Below are 21513 nucleotides of genomic sequence, written 5' to 3'. Positions count from 1 at the left end.
TAATAAAAATATCTAAAAAAATAATTTATATATAAATATATTAATAATTTTACATATAAATAATACTCTTGATATTATTTTACTATTTAGTTAAGAATTGAACCTTTTAATAATTAATTTTTGATGAAATTTAAAATAAAATTATATTAATATTTTTTTTCTTTATATATTGAAAATAATTTTAAATTTTATTAGCAATTTTCTCTATTTATTTTTTATATAAAAAATATGTACTATCATACTTCTCTTTAGTCTCACATCGTGAGCGGTAAATATTTTGGACCAATGACGTTGGAAAACATATCTTTCTCAATCTTTAACTAATATCAAGTAGTTTCTGTTGTTACCGGTTTAATTTCTAATATAAAAAATTAAATTAAGTTTTTTATGAGGGGACACCAATTATAATAGCTTGAGGTTACATGGCCTTGACGGCTAAGGTTAGCTACATGACTTTGATGGCTAGGGTTCTCGAGTGTTGTCCTTACATTGCACTACTATATGATCCTGACGGTTGGAGTTCTCAACCCCTTGCATTGCACTATTATATAGCTCTTGCGGTTGCACTATTATATAACCCTTAGTGGTTGAGATTCTCAAGCATCATCCTTGCATGCCACTAACCTCATGCACTTCTACCGGTCATGAGTCTTAGGTACTAATTTATATGCATTCATATATTATATTACACTTACAATATTTATGCGCAATGACTAATTACATATAGAAATTTAAATTAAAACCTTTTTATTCAGACACAATACTCTTCTACAAACCTATTTATTTGGAATATTAGACACAAAAAAAAACTTGTCATTTTAAAGAAAAAAAAAGATAAAAAAAAATTAACTAAAAACAACTAAAGGACTTAAATAGTCTCAGAACCGAGAGATAAAAATAACTTAAATTAAAACAATAATTAAAAATCTAAAAAACTTCTATTTGTTATATTATTAGTTCCATCTAAATTAAAGGCTTTGAGAGGCCTTCAATTTGTTATACTATAGGTTCAATCCAAATTAAAAATCATGACCTTTCAAAAACTTCTACCAATACAGTTCGACCAATATCAATTCTGTCTTTTAGATCCAGAAGTATGATTTTACAAACATAGATCATTAGTGTTCCTGTAATTGTCGTGTGATAAAAGTTTAATAAAAAAAGTTAAATTTATTTTATAAAATTTTAATTAGACTACACCAAAGGTGACATTATAAACTCAGGAAAGAAGCCTTTAGAAAGCAACGAAAATTATGAACTCTTTGCAAATTTATTCTCATTCTCCGTTAAACTAAAATGACAATAATACAAAATAAACACACGAGAATGACATTGTTCAGATAAAAAGTGCAGAGTTCATACTGACGTTCAACAAACAAGAAAAGACACTACAAGAATAACCAGAAAGAAGAGTGACAGTCAAAGTTTGATTAGAAATGATAACTCATCAAATGCAAATTTTTTTCTAAGAAAATATCAAATCCAACACAACGAAGCCATTCATAATGGACGGGAAAGGCTGGCAGGGGCGCTTCGCCTTTTGCCAATTATCATGGACGGGGAGGTGCAGGGCCGGATCCAGGTGCGCCGGCAGGGCGAGGTGGTCCTTGGCCAGGCCTTGTCTGATCATCCTGCAGGACCACACAGGGAAATTCACTGGAGTCAGGGAGTTTCGACCAATTAGAAACTTCTGTGACATTTCTGGACAGAGTAATATAAACGCATACTGAAATTATACCAAATCGGATACCAATCAAATAATCATAAAGGTTATCCAAAAGAGAATAATAATTAACCTCACAAAATTATGCACACATTCAAAAGGGAGATGGTCAACAGAAAATTAGCTAGGCACTAGTTTTTGAGACCTAGAAAAGAGGGTTGAGACCACATTGAAAGGGGCACTCATTCTGAGATATATAAAACGATTAAGTCACATGAAAAAGACTTCTAAAAGCATTCAAGGTCTGATCATCACTTCAGAGCAACTATCTCCACCTCAATCTAACAAGCATAACCTAACTTCACCTCAACCTACTCTACTGAAATTAATTTTGGACCAATTCATCTTGAAGGATCTACTCCTCTTCCAGACTACTTTAACCAACTTAGCACAATCTAACCTGAAACTACACCCATCTCAATAGAACTCCAAACAATTAGGTCAAATCACACTTATTATTCACTCAAATTGACCCAGCTCTTTCAAACCTAACCTCATTAGTTTCCTTGGCAGTTCAGCTTTCCCAACTAGCTGCTGGTATATATTTCCACATCTGTTATAGATTTGTCAATAATAGGATATAACATTGCATCTCACAAAAGCACTGCTCAATTGATATTCATAAACAACTAATTGAGTCCATCTTAAGATAATACAACCCATCGTGATATGAAACCATCAAAAGACATAGATGATACGACAGAGCCATTGCAGGAACGAGCTATAAAAAAAGTGAAGGTAGAGATCTGACAAAAATAGATGACGCTGTCAGTTCTAAAAGATGGTTCCAAGATTGAGTTCACGAGCAGATACGGTAAGCCCATCCCTTTAAGACAACTGAATAATAAAGGAGGTGAAAACATGAAAATGGCATCATTGAAATTATACTATGCAAATGATAGATAGCACTATTAAATCTTTGATAATGGGGAGCAACTATAAAACTCCCGCTACAAACATTTAGCTCAAGTGTATACAGTAAATGACCTATCAAAGCACTCATATTTAACTTGGGAAATACTTACTTAATTAGTTATATGTTCTAATCATTGAAAGAGTTGACAAGAATAATAAACAGGGTGGCCATGAAGCACTCCTAATTGCACTAGTCGCATAGCAAGAAGTTGTGAAGATGAAATGATTAATTGTTGAGGAATGGGATCCCTAGTAGCCAATAACCATGTTCTTAGTATGGATCTCAAATAGACATTTAAATTATACATGCAATTTTTTAGAATACTGGAAACAAATGTTTAACTAGCAGCTAATGAAGCACAAAAAGATTTCACTACTGTCAAAAATGGATCCTTTAGTGCGTGATTAAATATACAAGTTAAAAGGGAACCTGTAACTTCATAAGCGGAAAACTGTGTAATTAACAACTAAATAGGAATACACTAACTCAAGAAAGTCCAGTCAAGCACAAATAATAAGTGCAAAAGTCCTCAGAGAGGTACCCGTCGTCTGAAACGCTGTGGAGGCTCACGGTTCCTTCTATTGGTGCGAGACCTCACCCTTACAACTTTTGAGTGAATTGCACAAGACACGCAGTACTGCACCTTGATGTATAGCTTAGGAAGTGTGTATCCTGAAAAGAATTCAGGAAATTAGAGTAGAATTAGCTTTGCAATTGCGGCAAAAAAAATATTCAGGCTCTGGTGCTCACCATCATATGCACAAGCCTCCTGCACGTCCCTCACGGCTGCCTGCTCTACTATGTTCCTCACAAGAAACCTCTTGATTGCTTTGTCCTACACCAATAATTAAGCATCAAATGAGTCGACATATTTACCAAAAACGCTTGAAAACCAAACCAACGAACACAATTCCCAATGCCGCTTCGATTTTATCATCTATAATTATCTAACGAAGAAATCATATTAAAATAGAAGGCCCAGCGGATGTCACCTTGGGGCAGCACTTTCCACAGTTGGAGCAGCGTATGAAGTTAACGTGGCCGCGGCCATGCTTGTTGCGCCCGCCGTTCCTGCGTTTGAAAGTCTGCAGAAACGAGTACCAAAACAGATCCAGATGAGATTAAGAATAAGAAGAAGAAGAAGAAATCCAGATCAGTACCATCTTCGGCGCCGACGAGCGATCTGCTTAGGGTTACGGCGAAGCGAGGCGACCCAGAGGGTCGCGTAAAGTAAATATATATAGATCCTACGGGTGCATCCTTGCCGTCCATCATTTATTGGACGGATATGACTTATGCCAGATTCTAGCTTATCTTTTAGGATCCAGTCCAATTCGAATTTTAATATGCAGTCGAGGCCTCCCATCACAGCCACCCATTTCTTGATGGCAAATAATTTGTTTCTTGGAGCTCATAATTGCTTTGGAGTTCCAATTATATATATTCGAATGGCGGGGATTGCATCGCGACTGGAACGAACGGTTCCTCTTTTCTCCCGTCGTCTCCTCGTTCCTCCCTCTGCTACTTCAAATCTCTGCTCGATTTCAGCTACACGGACACTGGATTTATTCTTTGGGATTTATTTCATCTCTCAATCGCTGTCTTCGTCGGAAGGATTGCTCAATTAGGCCGTTTAACGTAAGTTGCTGTTTGAATGAATGGAACTTCGGTGTTTTAGGGTTTTTACATGGTCGTCTCCGTACCTTATTAGTGTTTGATTTTTTTCCGTCTCCTGTTATTTGTCAGTTTGAGTTTTCCTGGTGCTGCGATCTTGATTTTGTGAGTGTAGCGGAATAAGAATTGGTTGTTTTCTTTACGAATGGATCAAACCCGCAGAGCGGTGGAAACGTATTGGAGGCCTCGTATGGTTGATGGAGTGACTTCGGACGAAGATAAGGTTACTCCTGCTTACAAATTGGAGGAAATTTGTGATCTTTTGCGTACTTCTCCCGTGGGCATTGTGAAGGAGGTGTCTGATTATATCCTCAAACGCCTTGATCAAAAAAGCCCAATTGTGAAGCAAAAGGTACAAATTCTTGCCGCACACTTATTTTTTCGCTTTTATTTCTTTTTCAAAAAATCGTAGAAATCCTGACGTCTACATTATTAGTTGTTTATTCTACTATGTTCGTCACAATGAAACATGGAATTCTATTTCTAAAATTGACACGAAATGGAATCTTAATTCTAGATTAAAACCCATTCTTTCCCATGGCATGTTTTTGCAGTATGTACAATAATTTTAAAATTTCTCGATTGATCGTGTGAGTTCCTAGCCAATACAGCCCATTTTTATGAAATGATAGTTGTGTTTTCTGGCACAATATTTTTTGAAAATATGCAATCTAAATTCTCTTTATCTGTATATTTGCATAGTACTAGTCTTACTAGATTTAACCGCTGTCAATGGAAATACATAAATTTATTGACACTATGATGAATATTTATTTTGCATTTTACTGTCACAAGGTTCTTCGGCTGATCAAGTATGCAGTGAGAAAATCTGGAAATGAGTTCAGGAGGGAAATGCAAAGGCATTCTACAGTGATTTGTCAACTGTTCCATTATAAAGGTGAGCTAGATCCCCTTAAAGGGGATGCCCTTAATAAGCTGTTCGGGAAACTGCTCACGAGGCCATTGCTGCTGTCTTTGCATCTGATGAGAACAAGACAATTACACCAGTAGGTCTTAATAAGCGCATCCAAGGCTTTGGTAATACAAATTTTGAGGTTCCTGCTGAAGAGAAAAGATCATTTGTCAGTGAAGTGGTAGGTCTTGGTAGCGCCACCATCAAGCACAGACTAAACACCATAGCTGCTGCCCACTTGTCAGGAAAGGACGATACTGGCAGTTATAGGAGTCCAAATCTTTGAAGGTCTCTAACGACAGAAATAGACAATCGTAATGATTATCAAGGGATTGAATACCGGACAGAAAGCCAGGATGCTTCTGGGGTGTCAGGAAGAAATTCTGGGACATGGGTTTCTAATTCAACGCTGAGTGTTCCCACCTCTGCAGGAAGTGAGGACACAACTTCAAGTAATAGTGGGGTTAAGAGTCATGAGGGAAGACTTTTGGAAACAATTGTCACATCTGGTGGTGTTCGTTTACAACCAACTTGTGATGCTCTGCAAGTTTTTCTTTTGGAGGCTGCAAAATTGGATGGATTGGCTATGAGTCATGCCTTAGAGATGAAGCTCAAATCTCAATTGTGGCAGGTTAGCTAGATGACACTTGTTCAATATGCTGATTATTTTGCATACAAGTTCTGGGTCTATTTTTTTAGTTTAATGCACACCCATAGAAACTCTTATTATTAATTTTTATGGATAAGAGTATCTTCACAGTTTTAATCATCATGCTATTCATTCATCTTGACATAGTTTTTTGAGTAATCTGGACCTTAAAATTTAAAGATAGTAGAAGCTACACTAACTGGGCTAGACGATCAGTATCTTAGGAGCTAAATTTGATTGGGTTTTCATGTTCCAAGGATCATATCTAACTTTTCCACTGTATTCCTAAGCAGTGACATTCATCAAAAGTAGATTTCGCTTTCTTTATTATATCATATAAGAGGTAATTTTCAATTCATGAAAACCCGTTTTAACTTTTAAGTACAGATATTTATTTTAGTTTGTTTGTCATTAGCATTTACTTGATAGAACTTATTGCTTATTACATAAAAAACTACACTTTATATATGCTTACTATATGAATGATGTTTATTATGGGTTATTAACATTATAACCAAGGAAATTTTTGAATGTTCATAATGCTGTTTGTTAATGGAATTCAATACATTCTATAAATTTTATTTATCAAATAAGGCTTTTTTTTTTTCAAAAAGTTAATTTGGTTAAATTGTAAGGTTTCATGATTTTATGCTTTAGCCCTACAATTTGATCCAATGAACCTGATCGCTTTTATGTTAGATCTCAATCCTAATAACTTGCTTGCTCTTTCTCCTATTGCTAACATGACATTTTTCTAGTTTGAGCCTTGCTAGTGCTAGAAAAACATATTATTTTCGAGTAAGTATGTTAGACTAAGTGTTTTTTACCAAGGTTTAAAATCTCGACCCGTGTGAGGTTTCAGTCTCTAACCGGAACGATACAGTTTCAGTATCGTATCATGTCGTGCCGACATAGTTTCAGTATTTTTTAGATATAAAATATATTAACTAAAAATAAAAAATTTAATCTAAATAATAAAAAATAAAATATTTTATAAAATATCTATATATATATTAAATTAATGAGATGATTTTGTTATGCTTTAATTAAGCTTATTTAAATTATCTCAATTATAGCTAGGAGTTGATTAAAATTATTAACTTAATTTAAAACTTTGCACCTATTATTCTGCTCACCTATTTCGTGCCGTGACGCGTCGCAAGGCCGACGCAACGCCTTCAGACCGGCCTCCAAGCTAGTGCAATGCAACTGGAGGCGTCGTCAAGCCAGCGCAATGCATCTGGAGGCGTTGTCAGGCTAGCACAACACGTCGCCGCGACCTCTGGGGCACTCTGGCACCGAAGGCATGGCTATGCCGATGGAAAAATTTATCGCTTGACATGCCATCTACAATTCTCCAAATGGTTGGACTGCGGTTATGCACACACATATATGTGGTAGAATACTTGTGAATTATATAATTCAACAAATAAAAGTTTGAAAATGAATGATCATGCTCAATGTTGCATGGGGAAGAAAAAAAATACATTTATTAATTACGTCAAGAACATTACATAATTCCAAAAAAAAGATTTAAAAACGAGTGACCTTGCATGCAACCATACATTGCATGCATGAATATGATGAGCAACAATCAACGATTGTTGAGCATTAAACAATTCAGTAAATTTTGTTGGCCAAAATTTGGCCAGTTAGAAATTTTTATCTCCTAATTATAATGCATGCATGTGCATGCATGCAATTAATATATACATATGATATTACTAAAATGTCCATGTATACACATGCATGCATGTATTCTGGGTGGCCAGATTCTGGCCATTTAACATTACCCTAAACAATTTTGGCAAAAAAAAAAATACTAGACGATTACTAATCAACTGTTGATTGGGAGGAAACAAGTGGGACAAAGTGGGTTAGGGGGAGGGGCATTTTGGAAAATACGTGAAAAACAATTGTGCCCTTAGGTAAATTCAAAAATAGAGGTGTGCACCTTTAGTTAAACACATATTAATTTTACTTCTACTTTTACTATTATGGAAGATTCCTACTCTCTGGTTCTTGTCACATATTTCTTTTGCCATCGATTAGGGAAGTCCTCTCCAATTCAGAGTCTTTTGTTACATGTTACTGTTGGTGCAGCGGGGCCGGTAAGAGGGGGGTGAATTACCTGTAAAATAATATTATACCCTCCTCAAGGCTTTCAACTTAAAATAATAACAATTATAAAAATAATGAAATAACAGAAAAAAAAAAGGGAGACCAGAAGTTGATTTGGTTACAACCAAGACGGTTGTTAATCCAAGGCGGTTGAACAGCTCCACTAGCAGAGTCTCCTTCACTGTAGGCGGAGAAGCCTTTTTACACTTAGAACGCTCACTAGTTGCTAGGAATTGATTACAAAGTTGATTGCTTGAATGAATGAATATTTCCTAACTCCAGGGGTCTTTAAATAGCTCCTGGAAATCCTATCTCGAAGGTCCAAGGCGCCTCCAACAAGGTCCAAGGCGCCTCCAAGCAGTTTGACCGGATAAAACTTTATCCGATTGCAAATGGTAAGTTTTACTGGGTCTGAGGCGCCTCAAATGGCCTTGAAGGCGCCTCGGACTGGGTCTAAGGCGCCTCCAAGCTGTCTGAGGCGCCTCAGACAGTGGAGGCAGCTGAGGTGCCTTCAGCATTCGTCTGAGGCGCCTCTGGCTAGCTTCTTCAGCTCCTTTTGACTTCCTTTCTCCTTCCGCAGTTTCAATTGATTGCGTGATTGTGGCTAACCGAAATAGGGTTCACCCGAACTCAATTTCCAGCCTTTTCCTCGAGCAGACTTCCGTCTCGGCTTTACGTCCCTCGAACGTTGCGCACGTTTTTCTCGTCCACCGGTGTACTCTTTCGCAGCTCTCTCGTCCTTCGGACGCACCGAGCCCGTCGACTCTCTTCCCGTGCCGTCCTTCTCGCTAGCTGCGTCTTCCGCTCGACTTCCTGCGCTTCTAAGTTCCTGCACACTTAGACACAGGGATCAAATACAAACAGGACCTAACTAACTTGGTTGATCACACCAAAACAACCACGGAGTCTAACAATCTCCCCCTTTTTGATGTGCATCAACCCAAGTTCAAGTTAGGGTAAAAACAAACAAATAGTAATTTTAAGAAAATTACTAAACTAACATTTAAAGGCTAAATTTGCAATTACACTAAATTGCAACAAGCATACAATTTAGTTCTAATACTAAATGTTGAAAAGCATAAGAAAAATTTAACCAAAGTTAGTTTTAATTCCCCCTAAACTTAATTTGTACCTATTTCTCCCCCTTTGATCACAGCAAAAACGGGATACCAAAATATTTCAAAATAAATTCTAAGTTTAATTAAGAAGAGATTTGAAAAAGATTTTCTAAAAAGTTCTAACTCTATTGAAAAAAATTCTAAGATTTTCTAAGATTTTGAAAAAAAAATTTCTAAGATTTCCTTAAGTTTTTGCAAAAATTTTTAAGTTAAACCAAAAAAATTTTAACTTTAGAAGACTTTTTAACTTAGGCAAAAATAGTTCTATGGATTTTCCAAGCAAGAATTCTAAGCAAGAATATTTTCCTAAGTATTTTAAAGCATTATTTAATTTTAATTTTAATACTTTAATAAGAAGTTAATTAAACATTTCATTTCAATATTTTGGCTTCTAGGTCGTGGCGAGGCACTAGGCTTTATTGGTTATTGGAGCAACAACCACTTCCTTAGACAAAGCCTCAAAAGAAATTATCTGTTTAATTTTTCTTTTGAAAGCCTTAATTTAAAAAAAATCAGTCTAAAACGGATTTTGGAACTCAATAAAGGTTCCTGGTTATTTAAAAACTTAGGTGGTATATAGTTTCTAGGAATTTTCCTAATTTATCCCTGATGTTTTCTAATGTACCAATTTAATTTTTCATAAATTCTTAATTTCGATTTTGGAAATTTATTTAAGCATGCATTATTTTTCAATTTTTAATTTTTCATTTTCTAAATTTAAATTATCATACAGTTCTAGTGGACATATTTTTGCTAAGTTCAATTTTAATTCAGCATTTTCTTTTTCTAATTTTGCTAGATCTTTCGTAAGCAATTTGATAAATTGAAATGATTGAGTAGGAGTGAGATCACTTACCTTACTTACCTTAAGCAGTGATGCTCCCCCTTCGCCGCAGTTTTCTTCTTCTTCTGATGTTCCTCCCCCTTCATCTATGCTCATCTCTGAGCTTGAGTCATCTTCGAAGAGATGGTTGGCCATCAGTGCTAATCCTGAGAAGGCTTCGGCTTCTGATTCAGAGGATGAAAAATCATCCCAAGTAGCCTTCAGACTCTTGCGTATAGAGGACGTTGGTCTTTGAGGCTTTTCCTTGTACCTTTTCTTCAACTTAGGGCAGTCATCCTTGATGTGCCCTTCCTTGTTGCAGTTGTAGCATCGGACCGTCCTTCTGTTCCGTTGATGTTTCTTCGACTGCGATTTAAACTTATTAGTTTTAACGAACTTATTTAATTTTCTTACCAGAAGAGCAGCTTCAGTTTCGTCCATCGACGCTTCAGAGTCGGGATCGTCCTTTTCGACTTGTAGGGCAATGTTGAGGTTCGTCTTTTCTACTTGTTTAGGCTCTGCAACTCGAGATTCGTGAAGTTCAAAAGTAGAAAACAAATTCTCTAAAGTACTTACCTCGAAGTCTTTAGAGATGTAGTATGCATCTACTAAGGACACCCATTCTGGAGTTCTGGGGAAGGCGTTGAGTGCGTACCGGATCGAGTCTCGGTTCGTTACTTCTTCTCCAAGGTTGCTTAGTTGAGTTATTAGCTCCTTAATCCTTGCTTGGAGTTGCGCTACCTTCTCGCCATTGTTCATCCGGAGGTTCGTAAGTCGAGTCCGGAGGATGTCGCGTCTTGCAAGCTTCGCTTCGGAGGTACCTTCGTGAAGTTCCATGAATTTTTCCTAGAGATCTTTCGCGGAATCGTAGCTTCCGATCTGACTTACCTCCTGAGGCGGCAGAACGTTGAGCAGGTGGAACTCAGCCTTTCCATTAGCCACGCAATCGGCCTGCTCCTTCTTCGTCCAGTTGCACTCTTCTTTATCTTTTGGCGCTGCATATCCATATTTCATTATTAAAAGTATATCAAATTCAGTTTTAAAAAATACCTCCATTTTTCGCTTCCAAGTAGCGAAGTCTCTGTCGAACTTCGGGGGATGAATGTTCGCGCCGGCCATTGTCATGATCTTTATGCTTCAGTCGGCGGTTAGTCCTTCTGAGGCTGTCGGGCTCGGATACCACTTGTTGGTGCAGCGGGGCCGGCAAGAGGGGGGTGAATTGCCTGCAAAATAATATTATACCCTCCTCAAGGCTTTCAAATTAAAATAATATCAATTATAAAAATAATGAAATAACAGAAAAGAAAGGGAGACCAGAAGTTGACTTGGTTACAACCAAGACGGTTGTTAATCCAAGGCGGTTGAACAACTCCACTAGCAGAGTCTCCTTCACTGTAGGCGGAGAAGCCTTTTTACACTTAGAACGCTCACTAGTTGCTAGGAATTGATTACAAAGTTGATTGCTTGAATGAATGAATATTTCCTAGCTCTAGGGGCCTTTAAATAGCTTCTGGAAATCCTATCTCGAAGGTCTAAGGCGCCTCCAAGCAGTTTGACCGGATAAAACTTTATCCGATTGTAAACGACAAGTTTTACTGGGTCTGAGGCGCGTCAAATGGCCTTGGAGGTGCCTCGGACTGGGTCTGAGGCGCCTCTGGCTAGCTTCTTCAGTTCCTTTTGGCTTCCTTTCTCCTTCCGAAGCTCCGATTGATTGGGTGATTGTGGCCAATCGAAATAGGGCTCACCCGAACTCAATTTCCGGCCTTTTCCTCGAGCAGGCTTCCGTCCCGGCTTTATGTTCCTCGAATGTCGCGCACGTTCTTCTCGTCCACCGGTGTACTCTTCCACAGCTCTCTCGTCCTTCGGACGCATCGAACCCGTCGGTTCCCTTCCCGTGTCGTCCTTCTAGCTAGTTGCGTCTTCCGCTCGACTTCCTACGCTCTTAAGTTCCTGCACACTTAGACACAGGGATCAAATACAAACAAGACCTAACTAACTTGGTTGATCACATCAAAACAACCACGGAGTCCAACAGTTACTTACTAACCTTTTAGCTTTCATACTTGCCTCTTTGTGAAAAACTTAATTGGGTTCATAGCTAGTTCACTTCGGGTGGATTGCTCGATATAGTATCTTTTCTTTTAACTTTGCTTATCATATCTTCACTTTGGTTGAACTAATCCCCATTTGGTTATACTATTTTACTTTTCCTAAGCTTCTCTAAACTTGCTTTGATAGAACATCCTGAAGTAATTGTTCCTCTATGATTTTGAATGTGCAACCTAGGTTAATAACACTGGACGGGATAGAGATTATCTCATGGGCTAAGGAGAAGGAGGATTTGTGGAGAAAACAAGAAGAGAATTCGAAAGTCTCTTGTTTTTACTCCAAAAGGAAAGTCTATTCAATAATCAAGATAATCCCTTAAACAACTAAACAGGACGCTTATATAGACAAACTCTAACCCATAAATACCTGACATACCAAAAATATCCTAAATACCATAAAAATAGAAATTACTAAATATAGTAAAAAAGATGTTCCGATCCTCTGAAAAGGTCCTAAACAATATTTTTCAGACTCAAAACTTGGCGGTTACGGGTTCCACCCGTAACAAATGTATATCTTTGAAAGAGCTACGTGTGAGCACAAACAGAGTCTCGATCCGATATCTGAGTCAAAAGTTATAACCAGTTGAAAATTGGGTCCTTCTATATTGGTCCTGCATCAGTCACCCGAGTTGAAAAGAACTCGTCCTTAAGTTCGTAATAGTATCATTAGTATTCATAGAATAAGAGTCAAGTGCTTCACATTGAAAACATCATAAGTCTTCAAATGACTTGGAAGGCGCAACACATTGTTGTTGATCTTTTGCAGTATCTCACATAGTTTAATCTTTCGATCCTTCAGCTTATTATACCCATCAACAGGGAAACGATTACGAGTTAATATAGCCAGACAAAATCTTTCACTTCAAAAAGTACCTGACGACGATGACTATCACTCCAAGTCTTGTTCTTGGTATTGCTCTCAAAAATTGCCAATTTCACTTTATGAATGCCCCCGGAGATGCTTTGCCATCTCATCTGCTTTTTGACTAAATCGTCCTACACGTGGAACAGGGTCTAAGTCCAGATTCTTGGATAGGTTTCGCCAATAGATAATTTCAAAAGGACTCAAACCTGTGGTTTTGTTTCTTGATTTGTTATAGACAAACTCTGCTTGAGATAATGCCAAGTCCCACTGTTAGACATCTTAGAAGATCCTAAACTTCGATTCACCATCTCTGAACATTTGTCTAGGGTGGTAGGCACCGCTAAAATTCAATAGTGTTATTAGTTTTCCCTTGAAGCTCTTCCAGAAATGACTGATGAACTTGGTATCACCATCTGAAGTCATGGATCGAGTAATGTTATGTAAACACACGATCTCCTTGAAATAGAAATGGGTAATCTAGATAGCATCCATAGTCTTCTTGCAACGTACAAAATGTGTCATCTTTGAAAATCTGTCAACCAAAACAAGATTAGAATTCGAGGTTCGTTGGGTGCGGGGTAGTCCTAATACAAAATCCATGGTGGCATCAAACAAAGGAGCTTCAGAAACAGGTAAAGGAGTGTACAAGTCCGCATTGGTGAGAATACCCATAGACCATTGGCATAGATAGCATCGGTCAACAAAGCGAGTTACATGAATAGTTAACTTGGGTCAATAAAAATTAGGAGAGATAAGAGCTCGTGTTTTGTCACGACTGAAGTGCCCTTCATTATGAAGCTCACTAGCTCACTTTCACTGATAATCTGCTGCCTCAACGAACAATTGGAACACACAACTGTAATCCACGAAACAAATATTCATTATGTAAAACAAAATCATAATGACGACTGTTGTGTATCTCCTAAAATATCCATCCATATAAAGGGTTAGCGTACATGTCTGCAAAAACCTCGAAGTCTGCAACTTTGGTACTTATGGTGGTAAGTAATGAAGAGCGACGGTTCAGCGCATCTGCAATATGGTTCAGGTTCCCTACTTGGTGTCTCAGCATAAAAATGAACTCTTGCAAATAAGTCACTCACTTGGCATACCACTTACTCAGCTTGTGTTAACCATCGATGAAATTCAAAGCTTCATGATCAGTAAACAGAATGAACTCCTTCGTAGTGACGTTAATGCTTCAAGGACTAAATAATGGCATAGAACTCCAAGTCATAGATAGAATAATTCTTCTTGGATCCGGACAACTTCTCATTGAAGAAAGCAACTCGACGCCTATACCAATGTCGAATGCATCATAATTGACCCCGAATACTTGGTCAATATCAGGAAGTGTCAGAATTGGTGCCTCGGTCATCTTCTGCTTACTAGTTGGAAGTTAGCCTTTGCCTCTCCAGACCACTTGAAATTACGTCACTTGAGACTCTCGGTAATGGGAGCAATTAAAGTGCTGAAATTTTTGATGAACCAATTATAAAAGAAGTCAATTCGTGGAAACTTTTGACATCGTGCAAGGTCTTTGGCTGAGGCCACTCCAAGACTACGTTTATCTTCGATTGATTTGTGTGAACACCATCGGTAGACACAATAAAATCAAGAAAAGTTACCGAGGTCGTAAAAAAAGAACACTTCTTCTTGTTGACAAATAATCACTCCATCTTTAGAGTTTCAAAAACAGCACCAAGGTGATCAAAGTGCGATGCTTCTGTCGAACTGTATATGAGGATGTCATCAAAGTAGACCACCACAAACCTTCTCGTAAAAGACTGCAAGATCTGATGCATAAACCTCATGAATATGTTGGGCGCGTTGAACAATCCAAAAGGTATGATCATCCACTCATATAGCCCATGTTGTGTCTTGAATGTTGTCTTCTATCGCCTTATTCTGATCTTGTGTAGCAATTTTTGAGAAGACCCTAGAACCAGATAGTTGATCCAACATGTCATTCAAGCGTAAAATTGGAAACCTGTACTTAATTGTAATTTTATAATGGCTCGGTTGTTAACACATACACCAGGAACCAACTTTCTTCGACACTAGTAGGGCAAAAACTGCATATAGGCTCATGCTCTCACGGATATAACCCTTCTCCAATAATTCCCCACCTGCTGTAATTCTTTGGCCTCCTTGGGATTGAGGCGATATGTTTGTCAATTAGGCAAATTCAACCCCGAAATAATCAATCTAATGTCGGATATCTCGCATAAGTGGTAACCAAGAAGGAAGATCCTATAAAATCAACTCATCAAAATATGCTAGCAGCTGCTGCACTTCGGTCAGTAACTGATCATCAGTGGCTAGGACATTTTACAAGGGTCACTGCAACCCCCCTTAAGTAGCGTGCCACCATCTGCTCCTCCGTCTCAAATAAATCATTCTAAGCAACCAACTAGTAGAATCATCCGTATAATCGTCGACCTATCTCGGGCCTTGTCTCAACGCGTGAAGTCGTTGAAATAGAGTTTGAGTGTAACCGAAAGGAAGTGCCCCCTCATCTTCTTCTTCATCTTCTTCCAATCAGTTATTTTGGATTTTCCCTGCGTGTCTCGTGAGCGCCGTAACTACTCCCACTACGTCAATGCTCGACCCGTGAGTCTGATGGAAATAAACTTCACCTTCATCAACTTCCTTATACTTAAAAATTTGCTCTACTTTGTTGATCCAATCAACGAAGCCCTCTTCTTGTAACGTACCAAAAAATTCGGGTAAATCAACCCGAAAATCGAGGTCTCCATAATGCTCCTCTTGACCAAGGCATTCCCGATTTGTAGCTCGATGGTGATAAGGATTCTCGAAGGTAGACTCAAATTCACGATTTGAGATCTTCGATCTTCAAGGTTTCACGTCACTAGATGCTTGAATAAAACTTGTCTCTGTAATTCCTCAATCATCATGTCCTGAACGCTTCGGCCACGGTGGCTTCCTCAATCAGAATCGGCCTATTGTTGTGACCGTGACCACGACCATGCCGACCTTCCATTGGATATAATGTGCTCTAATTCCAACTAATGTTGGGCGTGATAACGATTGTCCTGCGAGCTAAGGAGAAACATGATTTGTCGAGAAAACAAGAAGAGAATTCGAAAAAAAAAACGAAGAGAAAGTCGTCGTCTTAGGTTTTAACCAAAAAGGAAAGTTTTTTCAATAATCAAGATAATCCTTCAAACAGCTAAACTGAATGCTTATATAGACAACCTATGACCCATAAATACCCACATATCAAAAATACCATAAAAATAGAAATTACTAAAAATAGTAAAAAAAATATTCGGATCCTCCAAAAAGGTCCTACATGGTATTTTTTGGATCTGAAATTTGGCGGTTAGAGGTTCCATCCATAACAAATATAGAGATAAAAGAGCTATGTGTGAGCGCAAACGAAACCTCAATCCGATATTTTGGTCAAAAGTTATGACCGATTGAAGATTGGATCCTCCTATGCTCATCCTGCATCAGTCAAGCAAAAGCTTGCCTAAGAGAAAGTTCGTGCTAAGTCTACCACCATCAGTGCATCAAAATTTGAGAAATTGAGGCATAAGTATCCCGAGTTCCTACCTCTTGTAATGCCTCACAATTTTCCATCAAGTCTTCGAAGCCAGACTCCGATTTCTTTTTCCACTGTTGCTCATCTTTGTTGAATTTTTCGAAGCTCGTCTCTAGTCAATTCTCCCCAAACTCTTGGCATTACATACAATTTTCCTACCCGAGACAAATAGACTTGAAATTGGTAGGCGGCTATTCTGCCACTATGACTATACCATCTCACCTCAGGCTGCTTATATTAGCTCCAGGATACCTGGGATTTTTCTTAAATCTCCTTCTAGTCACTGTTTTGAGGCCTTTGAACAATTAGAGGAAGGTATGTCTTCCTGAAATGGCTAAGACCATGCAGAAAGCCTCAATCTCACTTGGATGCCCTTCACCTCTATAATATTGGTGCCTTAACCATTTTACAACAACACGAGACAAAATGCTTCACCAAGTGGGAGACTCAGATCGATATTGGCAAGCCATGGAAGAGTTTTAAGATGGTCAGGAATTATTTTAATGGGGCAATGTTGTCAAATCTAGCCCTAAGCTTCTTGGCCTCCCTCTTCTGCTGACTTAATCTTTTACTGTTCTAAGCTCTTAGTTCAGTTTTTCCATGCGCAGATGACTGTCCTCAAGTATGTCTGAAAAGTTAGCATGCATCAACAAGCTACAGGATAAAATGTTGAGCTGAAAGGAAAAGAGCCTGAGGCAACTGAAGTGGACTTCTAAAGGAGCAGGTTGAGAACTTGACTTTAACTTGCACAAGCAAGAGAGTGCGGAGCATTCGCTAAAGTATCAAGTGCAGAAATGAGAGCCAACAACTCATCTCCCGCAATGTTCGATTAACCTTGATCAACCATGCTCTCCAAATCAATCTTCATACTCAGAAGAAAGCTTCCTTTGACCTAAAGAGGCCTTACAAATTCAAGCAGCCAAGCACAACAAAGTTGTAGAGACTTGGAGTATGTTCACAAGAGAGAGCTAAACCAACACATTGTTCAACAAGCATGGTCCAGGAAATTCAAACAAACCCTATCATAGAGCACGTACTGATCAGAGATGCAAGAGGGCCGTGACAATAAAACTTTTGAAGAGGATGTCTGTCAGTTTGACAACTACGATCTACCACTGAAGCAGTAGACCAAATTCCTAGCAGAGAGATTGAAAGAGAAAAACAAGACTGTTATAGGTGAGGGGGAAAAAATAACTTAACTCTTTGTTGGTTTACACTTTTCAAGTCTTTTCATTTCAAAACCTGCTGTGCATAAGAACTCACTCTTAGCAACAATTGATCTAGACTATTTCTTAATATTTCTTGCACCCTTGCTTTGTTTTTGCAATTCAATTTGTTCTTTCTCTTAAACTCAATTATCTACCTTCCATTGTCAATTCTTTGAACCTCGGCATTCAAGCCTGATTTAGACCTTTTCCTACCTCAATCTGAGACTCAGGTCTTTGACACCCCAACTTTAACTCTTGCCCAGATGCTTACATGTGCCTCAGATTTTGTGCTATTTTCTTTAGGATTTCTTTTTAGAATTAAGTACCGCTGAGAAAATATTTCCGTCACTTTATTTCTTGAGTTGTTTGTCTCGGTGGGAAATACACTCTTAATCTTTGTAGATTCAAGGCTTTATGTCCTTTTTATTTCAATACACCTCTGACCTCTTTGGATTCTTGACTTGCCTTTAGGTGACGTCAGGTTTTAGTACTTATGTTATTTTGTTATATCTCTTGGGATCCTTGGTCTTGGTAGATTCAGGGTCTTTTTTTTTCCTTCAGAATGTATTGGGTGCTAGGCTTTTCTTAATTTTTGAGGAGTTATGCCCTTGTCTTTATTGCTTTTTATAGATCTGAGGTCTTGTGTTCTTTTCCGTTTGGATGCCAATTAGGATCTAAGGTGTCATCTTTTATATGAGGATTATGTCATTTTCTTTTAGAACACATTTTGGGACCCTAGGGTTCTAAAGTTTGCCCTTTTCTTTCAATACTCCTCTTTGGATGCTAGCAACTTGGTTAAAGTTATATTGATTTTGGCGTTGTTTGGCTTGAATTCAACACTCACCTGACGTGAATTCAGCTCTGCACAGGTATGTGCAGATAGATCTAGCCACGATTTGGAATCGACGATTCAGAATCTTTGAACAGGTCGACTCGTAACCTTAACTGTCCAAGACAGTTACGATTCACGATTCAGAATCACTAGTTCACAGTTCGTCACAGTTCAAAATTATTATATTAAAGAATTTAAAATTTAAAATTTATTTAAAAAAGAGCTTGCACTCATTTAAGTTGTCTACGTATCCCCCTAGGGTATAGGGGATTCAAAACTCATGTAGTTCTTTTACATTTTTCCCCTTTTATATTTGAAAATGACATTGTTACTTACTTTCATTTTCCGTTCTTGTTGTATTCGTTCCTTCGATATCAAAATCTTCAACATCGTCATCTGAAAGTTGCATTCCTTGGATTCTTCTCGGCTTTGGTCCCATCGTTGAGTAATACTTGGACTTCTAATGAGTTGGGAGACAAAGTTGATCGTCGTCCATCTAATATGTTACCGCCAGTATTGAACATCTGTTCCACAATAACAATTGGCACCGGACAAGCTAAAATTTCTTTGGCGATCACGAAAATGACGGGAAAGCTTTGAGCCTTCTGTGACCATCACTTTAAGATATTGAAAATTTTACTATATGTTTCATTAAAATCAAAAGAAGTCGTAAAATAATTCTCAAGTTCCTATATAGAACTTGAGGATTCTTGTGGACATTTCGTCCATTCTTTTAATAAAAGTTGTGCTTTTGTAAGTTTTAAATTATTACTAGTAGTTTGTTGTATTTTAGAAATATTAATTTATGTTTCATAATATTGATTATAAATATCATATGAATAAATTCTAATATTATATATAATATTAATTGGATAACGAGAAGAAAAATCTAATTTAATCTAGGATCTAACGCAAATGTAAATTTTAATATCATATAATATAAATGTTCTTGTAAAATTTCTAATTTAATCTAGGATGTAAAGCAAATGTAATTAAATAAATTTCGAGAATAAAATAAAAATATTTTTACCATTTAATTTTCATAGCTAATGTGTAAAAAGATAAAATTCATTATTAATACCTTCATTTAAAACTAATACTTGCCTGTGTACCTGCATGAACCTCCCTCCATATCCGTGGGGCCGGCACTAGGGGGGCCGCTAAGGTAGCGGATCTACCTTTTTTTTTAAACTAATACTATATTAGAAAAAATTTTAATCATGTGAAAAAATTTTAGATCTCATTCCATTAATTTTTCAAAACCTATTTCATTGTTCCATTATAGATGGATGTAACCATAAATAAAAAAATTACAATTCTAATTGGTTTAATATAATTTTTTAAATTTTTTAATCCATCTCGAATATATAAATTTAAAACATAACATGACCAACGAATATGAAAAAATAAACCACCAATAATAGATTGATAAATAAATTTTAGATCATCTATACAAGCGGTATTAGAACTAGCATTATCTAATGATATTAAAAATATTTTATAAGTTAATTCATATTCTTCTAAAATTAAGCAAAATAATCGTGTGATGATACGATCATTATGTGATCTATCAAAAATTTTATAAGCTAACAATCTTTTTTGAAGGTTACAAGAGTTATCGATCCAATGATAAGTCACACTCATATACAAATGTGTTTGTCAATGATTACTCTAAATATCGAAACATAAAGAAACTTTATTATCTAAGTTATTAAATCCATCAATTAAATTCTTTTTTCCTTATTTTACTAATTTTTTAATTATACGAGTAAGTATAGTCCTACGAACACGTTTAATACATGAATTAAGAGATTTTTTATAAAAAATTTCAAATGTGCATTTAGGTCCAAAACTAAAAGAAAGATGTTCTACAGAAACAAATTTAGTTAATGATTTTCTTAATTTATTATCTGAATATAAAAATAAATCGGAATAAATATTACTGCTAGTTAAAAAAAATCTAAATAATTGTGTTTGAGAACGTTCGAGTCCATATTATATCGGGTGCTTCATTTTTATATATCCTTTCAACGACCCATAGTCGTCGCCGGCTTAGAATTTGTAGGAAGTATTGCAATGCTTACATTTTACATGCAATTCTCTCGACGGAAGAGTGACATTCTTCAAATGTTTAGTGAAAATAGAAGGTTTTAAAGGAGGAATTTCCCGAACCTTAGAAGTAATTGCATCGATACTTCCTTGTGTTTCGGATATTAGATTTAGAAGGTGCTCGATTTCATCATCGGTGATTAAATGTTGAGGTTCTCGTGCGGATTCACTATTTCTTTTCCCTTCTTAGCTGAAGATGATGCAGCTCCACGACCTCCTTCCATTGTAATTAAAAATTGGAAATGAAAGTGCGTAGAAATGAAGATGAAAATATATAGAGAATACGAAATTAAGATTAAGAGTAAAGAAGATGTGTGTGAAAATGATGTAATAAACTCTCTATTTATAGAGTTTGGATAGTAACGAACACTAAATCATAATCATTAATTAAAAAACGATCAAATGATCTCAATTGTTGAAAAAAATATCTAAAAAACCCTACCCTCCCTCAACGGCTAGGAACTGACGGTTCCAATGGCTAGGAACCACTGGTTTCCAACGGAGGAAAAAAAAGGTTAAACAGCAATTAACCGACAGTCTATCGATTTTGACTTATGGAATCGAAACCAGCTTGGTATCCTGCCAGACCGGTTCGAGTTCGGTTCGACATTATGTCGGGCCGGTTTCGGTTCGATCCAGCATCCTGCCAGGCCAGTTCCAGTTCGGCCTGGCGAATTGTGTCAACGAGCAATCGACCCGTTGAGCTGGACTCGGCTTGAGGTCGGGTCTACATGTGGGAAGGCAATCGGAGGAGGAGGGATCGGTTGGAACCCGGTTGGGCCTTCCACTTGGGTCTCATGCTCGGCCTAAGAGCCAGTCATAGATATAGTCGGGTCATTGGGAAGAGGGGATTCGATCGTTGGTTGTTGTTGTGCAACAATCT

The 21513-nt window shown here is 37.3% G+C and overlaps 2 protein-coding genes across 5 annotated transcripts; one reads left to right on the top strand and one right to left on the bottom strand.

Moving 5' to 3' along the window:
* Positions 1 to 1303: 1303 nt before the first annotated feature.
* On the bottom strand, positions 1304 to 3863 carry LOC122055533 (40S ribosomal protein S26-1-like). Its single transcript, XM_042617007.1, has 5 exons — positions 3800 to 3863; positions 3632 to 3724; positions 3390 to 3474; positions 3181 to 3311; positions 1304 to 1631 (listed from the first exon to the last, which is right to left on the bottom strand). Exons 1-5 carry the CDS (start codon positions 3800 to 3802, stop codon positions 1551 to 1553), a joined length of 393 nt encoding a protein of 130 aa, XP_042472941.1. The 5' UTR covers positions 3803 to 3863; the 3' UTR covers positions 1304 to 1550.
* A 247-nt stretch (positions 3864 to 4110) lies between these two features.
* LOC122055532 (protein MODIFIED TRANSPORT TO THE VACUOLE 1-like) lies at positions 4111 to 17948 on the top strand. 4 transcript variants are annotated; one of them, XR_006132890.1, is made up of 4 exons: positions 4111 to 4277; positions 4386 to 4665; positions 5109 to 5857; positions 17075 to 17948. XR_006132890.1 is itself a non-coding variant. In XM_042617005.1 (3 exons), exons 2-3 carry the CDS (start codon positions 4459 to 4461, stop codon positions 5322 to 5324), a joined length of 423 nt encoding a protein of 140 aa, XP_042472939.1. In that variant the 5' UTR covers positions 4111 to 4277; positions 4386 to 4458; the 3' UTR covers positions 5325 to 6167. The 4 variants fall into 4 exon arrangements, 1 of the variants encoding a protein (XP_042472939.1); XR_006132888.1 differs by having other exon boundaries at positions 17090 to 17945; XR_006132889.1 differs by having other exon boundaries at positions 4476 to 4665; positions 17090 to 17944.
* Positions 17949 to 21513: the final 3565 nt, after the last annotated feature.

This window comes from Zingiber officinale, chromosome 3B, assembly GCF_018446385.1.
Source record: "Zingiber officinale cultivar Zhangliang chromosome 3B, Zo_v1.1, whole genome shotgun sequence".
Classification (NCBI taxonomy): Eukaryota; Viridiplantae; Streptophyta; class Magnoliopsida; order Zingiberales; family Zingiberaceae; genus Zingiber; species Zingiber officinale.
Note: the sequence above shows the minus strand (reverse complement) of the source record. Positions and strands in the feature narration are given on the sequence as shown.

Coding starts and splice junctions, on each gene's coding strand:
- LOC122055533 (XM_042617007.1), bottom strand. Junction 3,312..3,389: donor GGAGGCTTGTGCATATGATG/GTGAGCACCAGA, acceptor AATTCTTTTCAG/GATACACACTTCCTAAGCTA. Junction 1,632..3,180: donor CACAGCGTTTCAGACGACGG/GTACCTCTCTGA, acceptor GTGGTCCTGCAG/GATGATCAGACAAGGCCTGG.
- LOC122055532 (XM_042617005.1), top strand. CDS start 4,459: ATGGATCAAACCCGCAGAGCGGTGGAAACGTATTGGAGGCCTCGTATG. Junction 4,666..5,108: donor GCCCAATTGTGAAGCAAAAG/GTACAAATTCTT, acceptor TACTGTCACAAG/GTTCTTCGGCTGATCAAGTA.